This window comes from Limulus polyphemus, unplaced genomic scaffold (assembly GCF_000517525.1).
Source record: "Limulus polyphemus unplaced genomic scaffold, Limulus_polyphemus-2.1.2 Scaffold1803, whole genome shotgun sequence".
Taxonomy (NCBI): domain Eukaryota; kingdom Metazoa; phylum Arthropoda; class Merostomata; order Xiphosura; family Limulidae; genus Limulus; species Limulus polyphemus.
Genome location: NW_013667413.1, coordinates 222,852 through 233,048, shown reverse-complemented (window position 1 = coordinate 233,048; position 10,197 = coordinate 222,852). Strand labels below are relative to the sequence as shown.

The 10,197-nt window shown below is 33.1% G+C and overlaps 1 protein-coding gene across 1 annotated transcript in view; it reads right to left on the bottom strand.

The window, feature by feature from the left end:
- LOC106464989 (ribonuclease Oy-like) overlaps positions 1-10,197 on the bottom strand; it is a 38,893-nt gene that overhangs the window by 5,995 nt on the left and 22,701 nt on the right. The window contains exon 6 of the mRNA XM_013925179.2: positions 4,958-5,071. Coding sequence (XP_013780633.1) covers positions 4,958-5,071 — 114 coding nt within the window. The remainder of the gene's footprint in view (positions 1-4,957; positions 5,072-10,197) is intronic.

Here is a 10,197-nt window from a genome sequence, read left to right as displayed (position 1 = left end):
AGACGGCTTGAATGGGTAATGAAGAAAAACTTTAATATAAGTTTAACATAACAGCAAATGTACAACGTTTCGACAAGGGTTTTGATTATGACATGATTTTGATTATGATTTTGTCATAATCAAAAACTTTGTCGAAACGTTGTACATTTGCTGTTATGTTAAACTTATATTAAAGTTTTTCTTCATTACCCATTCAAGCCATCTCCAGCCATTATTAAAACTCACTACTGGTTTCAGTAGTTTGAAAATAGTATTTTTACAATACAGTTTCAACTGTTTATTTAATAATTGATGAAAAGTAATTAAAAATCATAACACTAAAAATGACCTCTCAAGCCACGATCATGTCTGCCTTTCATAGTACAAAAAACGGCTTACCTGATAACCTGAGACATTATTTAACCATGAAAGAGTGTAACAAAGGCATTAAAGATTTAGAAAAAAATATATCTGACAGCTAGGCCCTAGGTAGCTATGTTGTTAGGTGCACTGTTGCCAGGATAACATTGTGGTATGATTACAGTTCCAATACATCTTGTTTGTCGGGTTCTCTGGTGATGAAATGGATGTATATATAGAATAACTTAAGAATTTCAAAATATGGATCACAAAGTTTAATAATATGGCTTGTTTGATTCAAGTAAATGTGAATAATAAACGTTAAGAAGTGGCTTTAAAGTTTTGTTTGTGTTTTGAAACAGATGTTACAGTATCAAAATATACCAATCAGAATGAGTGAGCTGAGCTGTCGTTTGATATATAAATGAATCTGATGAGTCATGTACTTTCTATTCAACATTTTGTTTAAGAGCTCAACAACCTCCCATTATTTCACTGTATTGGAGTCAGCATACATCCAGTGGACACAACTATAACACCTGGATTCTGCCGATGACCTGGCTCTCCTGTCACTCAACCACAACCAGATGGAGGAGAAAAACATGCTTGAAAAATATATCACCTCAAATTGGACTAATCATCTATAAGGGCAAAACAAAGGCTCTCAAAATCAACACGAGGTAACAAACCAATACCACTTGAAGGAACAGACTTCTCCTCCTTACTGAACAGCGCAACCAACAAGCATGACGGCACTGACAAAGACATGACAGCAAAGATAGGTAAATTTAGAGAAGCTTTCCTCACTTTTAATAATGTCTGGATGGAATTCAAGAGAAATTACAACATATACCAAAATCTACATGTTCAATGCAAATGCAGTTTAGTACCCCGGTTTAATTAGAAATGTGTACAACGATAAGGAAAATAATGATTGTCCAGACGTTCTCAAACTGATGTATATGCAAGACTTCACATTTACTGGTTACAAAGAGTCAGTAACACTGACTTATAGGAAAAATCCAGGCAAGACACTGTACAGAAAGAGATCCTGAGGAGAAAATGTGGCTGGATTGGACAAACCCTATGGAAGTTCACCTCCACATCCAACATTGAAGCAAACATAAAGAAGATGGGTTACACCCGGAGAATATAGCCCAGTGAGGTTGGTGAGGCGGCGTCAATGGCCTAAGCTCCAAAAGGAATGATGGGCTTAAGTAAGTAAGAGGTCATAATGGAAGAGAAATGTTCAGGCCTCGTGATGGATATTTTTACCATCGATTTACAACTAACAGATGAAAAATAAATAACTTTAGAAAAGTAAGTGTTTAAAGGTGCTGAAAACCTTTTGTATTTGCTGTGTTATGTAGGATAATTTAATATTTTGATAATGCTAGATTAAAATTTCGCAACTGCAGATTTGTTTATGATAGTACTGAAACGTATTTCTTGGCCCGAAGGCATGCTTTTCTACACAATCCCTACTCATACTTGCCTCTGTAATGAACATAGTTAAATTAGAGCAGTTTTGCCAACTGACTTTATGTCCAAATATACTGCTGTAACTTTTATAGGTGATGGCCTACATTTTTGTATGTACCTTTCCCACAGTTCATTAACAGGGTTGGTTGAATGAATGCACAGTGTTTAGAGCTGGGTGATTAGGGGAATTTGATAATCGATTGATAGTAAGACTCATTAAGCGATTACATCCAATTGTTCGATTATTTTCACATATAATTTCGATAGTTATAATAATCGAAAACAGTAATGATTGGAAACGTACCAATTTCAATTAGTTGATATTTTCATGGCATTGATTTAATTGTACTTTTGATTAAACATTTATTTTATGTGGCACTAATTGATGCTTATAGTAATAGATTATAACAATTAATTGCTCAGCTGTAACATTGTTTGATAAGGAATGAACCACTGAGATCCAGAAACAAAGAGAAATTTTGAAATAAATTATCATGTTTTTAAACTTTGCTTATTGTTTTGGTTAGTAAATAGTAAAAAAGCAGTAAACTATCAAAAATGTTTTCAACACTGATCACACTATATAATCAGATATAGAGCAGGCAGTTATCGATTACATTGATTTGTTTTATGTAAACTGATTGATTAATCAAAATTACAATTAAATCAATTAACCGAAGTGAGTGTTTCGATTCTCACTCTTTTTGATTATTCCAACTATCCAAGTAATCAAAATATTGCTACCAAACCTGCTTGCCCTGTCTTTGTTATGACAAAGCTATCTGTCAATATTAGGCCAACCTTTTCTTTCTTCTTTTTGAACTGCTGACAAGAGGGAAGGCAACTGGCTGGCCGCACCCACCACCAACTTTTTTCCACTCATAAGTGTCATGTTTTGATAGGTATTGTAATAATCAGTTAATCGGTTAGCAAATAGTCTCTAATAGAAACCTGGAATCAGTTAGTAAAGTAACCTATTACTATCACGCCAATTTCATTACGGGAGAATAGGGCTAGTTTTAATTTTTTTTCATAATAACAATATAAAAAAGCCCACTCATTTTCAGTAATGCATTTAATTCAGAGAAAAATACAAAGGATGTACCTTTCTTATGCTACAGTCACATCATGACATTTCACGGAATTTATAAAGTACTGTTGAGATAATATGTCTTCAACCTAACAACTTCCTGTTTTAAACTAACCCCGTAACAGAGGTTTGTTAGAACCTTAATAGGGGTTATTTGGAACCATGGCTGGTTTTAGTTTAAACAACATTAAAGATAATAATTCAGGTGTAATGAAAAATGTTATTCTTCTCACAGGTTATCTGTGAATCGACCAAAAGCATTCTTCCTTCAAGCTATCTTTCCATTCATCGGTTCACTGTAATGACCGATTAGAACTGTGTTAATCTTATTAAACAGGAAATTCCAAATTTACCCATAATAGCTAGTTCTACTCGCATCAATGGTTGTTCTCATATAACATAGTTAAGGTCGTAAACTCGAAATATCATTTACTTGACCAGTGAAAGACTGTTGTCGTCGACCTGCTAGCACAATGTGTGAAGTTGCAGCAATATGCTCTGAGGGCACAGCAAGTATTAGAGAACAACAAAAACGAAAGTAACTCAAAGGTTTTCTGTACCAAATCTCATAGAATCAGACTAAACAAAACATTAAAAAATTCTTATATTAATAAGAAGGTAATAAATGCATGGTATACCTGCGTACTATATAATAACAAAAAATGATTATATGGCTTTTAAGTGGTTTTTAAGAATTTTTATACTCTGACTGCTACCTATGATTTCTAACTGATCCTACTCACAGGGGCATATAGAAAGATGAACTCAGTATCAATTAGTTTTCCAAATGAATAAATTACATATTATTGTTGGCAGTTAGAAAGAAACCAGGCCTCATTATAATTCTTAAATTAACCAATAGAAAAAAAACCAATTAATATCACCCATTGAGAACAAAATTTAATGTATTCAGCTTAAAACTTGAATCATTTTTATGATATAAATTTACGAAATGTGTAAGAAAGAACAATTCTTCCAACAAATTAAACAAAAAAATTGAGCTTTATGATAAATTTTCACAAACACTTGCATATCTTTATATCTTTTGATAAGCCAGAAATTATATGCAAAACGTATAATACACCATTTACAAAGTTTTATATATATATATACATGTGAATAGAAAAATAGATTTACATAAACATGTGCTAACAGTTTTCTGTGTTATTCATTGCAAAAAAACAAAAAAAAAAATAACACAAATCAAAACTTTTAACATTTTCTTAAGCCATTGTTCTGTAGTATATAAACATACCACGCATTTTCTACCTTCTTTTAGTAATATAGTAGAATTCTAAAGTTATCAGATATTCTAAGTATGTGCAATTTCATGTAATACATGGTCAAGGAAGTCATTAAGTTAATTTTGTTACAGCTGCCTTTGTTCCTTGCCATTCTATTAAGAACACACCTGTTCTGTCCATGCGTAGAATCACTGTAATGCTGCACGTTGTGCAAAAATGTCAGCAGCAGTGTCTTTCAGCGATTGGTCAGGTGGTGTCTCGAGATTATGGCCTCACCTATACTTGAATGAGAACGACCAGTCACGTGCATAACACTAGTTATCTTGGGTAAATCTGACATTATCTTTGCAGTAAGGAACATTGAATTTAAATGGTCTGCTAGATTATCTCAGCCTCAGAGAATATTTCCAATCTAATAGAAGTGACAATCCATCTTCTGAGCAAGAGAATATACATTGTGTTTGTGGGTGTGTTCTGTTATAATATAAATTGTGCGTTTTGTATTTTACATTGTGTCCAGTCTCTTTAGCTCATTCTCATAAACTCAGACACTCAGAGAAATACAGCATTACTCTATAACAGATATATATATATTATTCAGCAGACATATCCAATTGCTCTAGGAATAGTCAGTTTTACTTTAAGATATTACATTTTTCAAAAGAAAAGTTAACTGAATCCATAAACCTTCAGTTTTACATTTTATAACCATTACTAATAGGAGAGATGTATACGTTTGAAATAATAGCATTTAAACATAGTCAAATATTTCTTAAAGAAGTTAAACGAGTACAGTACTCACTTAAACAAGTCATAATGAATCTTTAGTTTCAGTACCATACTAAAGTATTTTTTTTGAGAGTTGAAATAAGGCATAACAGCTGCACAAGTCCCATGTTTCTCCCATTCATATTTCCTAAGAAAAACACATTTTGAAATAATTATTTAAAATTCTATATGATTATGAAAAATCATCAGTTAATGTATAGAAATACCTAAATATACAATATGGATTAGTCATCATTAATTATTAATATAATTATTCAAATATTACTGCACATTCACTTATTTGATCATCCTACCATAGCAGAATGACTAAACTTGTTATTGTAATAAATTATTAGTTACTCTCTCTATGAAAATTTAAAGGTATATATAATAAAAACGTGGGAGAACTACTGGCTAGCCCCATCATACAACCAGTAATATATTCTACAGAAATAGGTTAGGCCATAAAAAATATAACAGCTTGGTTGACGTAACATCAGGCTGGTTACACAATACAACTACACATATTTGTCATACACTTAAGTATTTATACTTTACTTGCACTGAGATCTTCACAAGTAAAATCCCTATCTTTATCTATCTCAAATATTTTCATGTTCACAAGGCAGATATGACAGATAGTTGGGGAATGTGGAATCCTGAAAGGTGTAGGATGATAATTTGAAACAAAATAGGAGCGAACAATGAAGAACTCTTCTGTAAACAAGGGCTCTGATGTATAAAGGTCATTATATTGTGGTGTGCAGACATAGTACATGTTCCTACCCAATCTCACTTGACAAAAAACTTTTCAAAATTTTCATACATGCAGGTTATGTGGTTGGAACACAGAATGTTTATCATAATAAATCACTAAGTTCTTTTTGCTCTAGTTATCTATCATCCTGCATCATTTACTTTTTGTATTGCAAGCATTTTCTCGTGGGAAAGTTTTTTGCGAAGTTGAACTTCCTATGTAGAAGTGGACAGTGATCTTTTACACGGGCAAGTCAGGTGATGCTCTTAGAATGTAACCTCACTTATTTTACGATGGGAGTGGCCAACAGCCACGTGGGTAGTGCACTCGTCATGATAAAAATACCATTATTGTTTTGTGTATGTAATGCTATGTTTTTCTTGGTCTGGAACAGTTCTTACAGTTTTTAAAGATCTAGCACTTCTTACCTCCAGTAAAGGTGACATATCTTGCGCACTCGTCTAGTTTTTAATTGTTTTTATGCATTAACTAAAGATAGTTTCATTTTGTTTCACACTGTGTCCTGTCTCTTTCATTCTTCAAACTCAATTAAACTCATATAATTCAGATTTGCTCCATACATTTTATATGGAATCTCTTGTCATTTTGAGAAATCTACTCGATTACTCCTACAGCTAAAAATTCAATCAAATATGGTCTTCTTCTATTTTCAAAGAACGCAAAAGACAATATTGCTGTTCAAAGCAAGCACCAACTTATCTTTTATAACATCATTATTACCTTCTTACATCGGAGCCCTTGTTTACAGCTATTTTCGTCGCCGTTTAAATCAATTTTTGTTTCAAATTATTATTTCGAACTTTTGAATATCCACGCTCCTCGACTTCTACTTACAGCCATGCCTTCCTCTTATATTATATCCCATAACTTACGATATTTAACCTGATGAAGATCTGTGATGGCAGTTTGAAACATTGTATTCAACTTAACAGACAGGTACAGTCCATAAATGTTTCGATAAAAAAGTTAGTCATGCCAAATATTTATTAACCTCTCTTTTAATGCAATTTCTGTTGTAAAAGTGGAGTTTGAGCTGTTAAGGTATCACATATGATACAATTATCAATTATCTTACAGTGTATAAAATTACAGTTCTGAGCTATTAGATTGTTACATAATATTAATACCAACTTTCTTATAATGCAGAATTAATTGCTGACACAAGAAGAGCAAGAACACAAATTTGTCTAATTAATGCATACTCTAATATAAACTTAGCATAATAGATACTAACAGTCTTGATGAATTATGGGCTATTCAAATCATATAGGCTATCTTTCACTTAATATACAATTGTGAACCATATATTAATTTTTTATTTAGATGTTTTATACGGTTGCTAGAGGGATATTTGGCATGACATAGTGGTGACACGTGAGGCCTAGAAATTTCCTGGGTGTCTAGATTTCACATGATGTCTCGAATTTTAATGAGATTTGGTAAAAAAAAAATTCTATAAAAACACCAGAGTAAGTCAGCCAGATAGACATGCATTGACTTATTTATTAAGTCAGCTTATCACTATAAATCTTTCATATGTCTTTCAACAAAGTAGAGTTTGTAAGTAAGTGACTGTTTAGTTTTATCTGTCAGGTAGGCTGTAGCTTGTAGAACTTGTATGTTACATTTGATGAAATAAAGCGTTTTTGCTATCATTAAGTGGGCTGGACTTTGTATTATTTTTACCGAATAATCAAAAACTGCCCACACAGTGATAGAAACCGTTACAACCCTGGAGTCTAAGGCGCTGTGCCACTGGAGACTGGAATTTTGGGCTCCCTGGTGACTGATAGAGGGGGGGGGGCAAGTGTTCCCTCTGTTAATCTGCTAGTACTGTCTTTGCTACCATGATATGGCACTAGTGACTGGAAGTTAAGGCCCCTTGCTGACTGCTAGGAAGACCATAAATTTACCACCCTGCTAATACTGTCTTAGCTTACTACTATTGCTGTGCAACTGGTGACTGGAATTGTCCTGGATTACTCCATTTATATCACTACCTAATCAAGCTATAGAACATAGCAGGTCAGTTCAACCTCACCACCCAATTAAGACTATGCTTGAACTGTACTGTTGTGATATATGAATGTATCATGTGTTTCTATCTTCTCAAAGTATTAGATATATTCTGAATTTATTATTTGTTCTCAATATGTGCAGATTTCACATAAAACATAGCCAAGAAGACCAATATGTTGATCTTGTTTCAAGTTACCTTTGTTGTTTTCGAAACTAGATAATATCTGTTTACCCCTGAGTGGAACATTGCTTATACGCTGCATTGTGTAAGGATGTCGACAGCAGTGTCATTCAACGATTGTTCAGGTGATATAAAGGTTACAGCTCTACCTATTTGTAACAAGCATGGCCAGTCACTTGGATAGCATATATAGCTCTTGGTAACTGCATGGTTTCTTCCAACCTAGGCCTGGCATGGCCTGGTGATTAGGGTACTCGACTCGTAATCTGAGGGTCGCTGGTTAGAATCCCCGCCACCAAACATGCTCGCCCTTTCAGCCGTCAAAATGAGAATATTGAACTGTTTATCTTCATCAAAGATTTCACCAGAGTTAAATCAACCTACTGAAAAGCGTAAGGTTCCTGTCAAGACAACTTCCAGACTATCAAAGATATAACCATTAGTGGATTTACTTGGCCATCAATTGATAAAAAAACAAAAAAAACTCCACAAGTGACAAGACGACAGCAAGTGACAATAGGGGACAAAAGGCGAAACAGTTTTCGTACTTTAAGCTACGCAACACAAAAAAGGTTTGATGAACATTACAATTTAGACACTAATTGAATCAGTAAAGAAAGAAATACTGCCTTGTTGATCGAAATTACGATTGTACTTTGTGTTTGGTATATTTCAGTATTGATTCAATAATTGTATTGTTAAATGTGGGAATATTAATGTTGGTAATTGTACATTAATTACAGAATATTAAGTATAACTTACTGTTTCATCTGTTTATTAGCAAGGGCTTCACAATCCAGGAAGGGAGAAGTGTTATGAACTATGTTTTAGTATTTTATATTGTGTTGCTAGAGAGGTTTTTGGCATGACGTAGTGATGACATGCAGCCTTAGAAATTAGCTGAATGATTAGATTTGACGTACACCTTTAACTTCAGTGAGATCTGGCGAACAAATATTCCATAAAACTAGAGTGAGTGATTTAGCAACACAGCGAATTAGTTAGTAGTTCAGCACTCTAAGTTTGAAAGTAGGTAACTGTTTAGTTTTACTTGTGAGTTAGATTGTAGCTTGAAGAATGTACTTGCACATACGTTACAGTCAAAGAAATAAATCGCCTTTGCTATCATTAATATGATTAAGTAAACTGGAGTTTGCATTATTTTTACCGATTAAATAATCAAAAAAGAATCCGTCTAACGACAGAGACCATTACAACAATACATTTATAATAGAAATACATATCCTAACAATACAAAAAATGTTTGTACATGAGAATGGCCCTTATTTGCAAACGTGATAATGAATTTTGAAAAGGTATGTCGGATGACAAGTAATAATAATAATGGTGTTTGATGAAAGAATGTAATTATAATGGAAGAAATTATGTTGGATAACACAAAATAATTATGAAGAGAAATATGATGAAAGTTAGAAAATAATGGTAACAAGAAACAATGATGAAAAAATATGAAGAATGGTGGATAGCAATAATGACAATAAATTAAGTATGATGGATGAGATAATAACGGTGAAAACATAATGATGAATGGCAGATAATATAATGCTGACAAATTTCCGAAATATGATAGAGGATGCGTCATAACTCTGACAAGAAATAAGATGGATGAAAAATAATAATTATGACAAAAATATGATGAATAATAAATAATATTGGTGCTGTCTGTTTTATTATTATTATTATTTTTTTAGTAAAGCCACATTGGGCTATCTGCTGCGTCCACTACGGAGAATTAAATCCCAGATTTTAGCATTGTAAGTCTGTAAACTTATCACTGTCTCACCGGGGGACTAATATTGGTTACGAAGAAATATATCAAATGACGGATAATAATGGTTACAAAAATAAGATGGATGACAATTAAATAACGGTAACGAGATATAAGAACGATGATAAATAATATTAGAATGTGATAGATGACAGATATTAATGGTAGAAAGAAATAAAGACAGGTAATGGTGGAGAAAAACATTCTGGATGACAAATAATAATGGTGATAGGAAGTGATGAAAAAAATTCGATAACAAAAAATAAAAATGGATTAAAGACGATAATGGTAACAAAAATAATGATGTATTACGACAGCGGAAGTCACGCGACGCTGGGAGCATGCGCTGGAGTTTCTAGAAGGATCGGGGAGCCTCATGAATGTCCCAGCGTTTGCTAGACGCCCTCTTTTTTAGTATATAAGCCGGAGATAGATTGAAGATAGGATAATTGAGTTCAGTGTGTGCATCGCTGTGAATTATAGCGTGTGTTTATAAAAGTAGTTAAG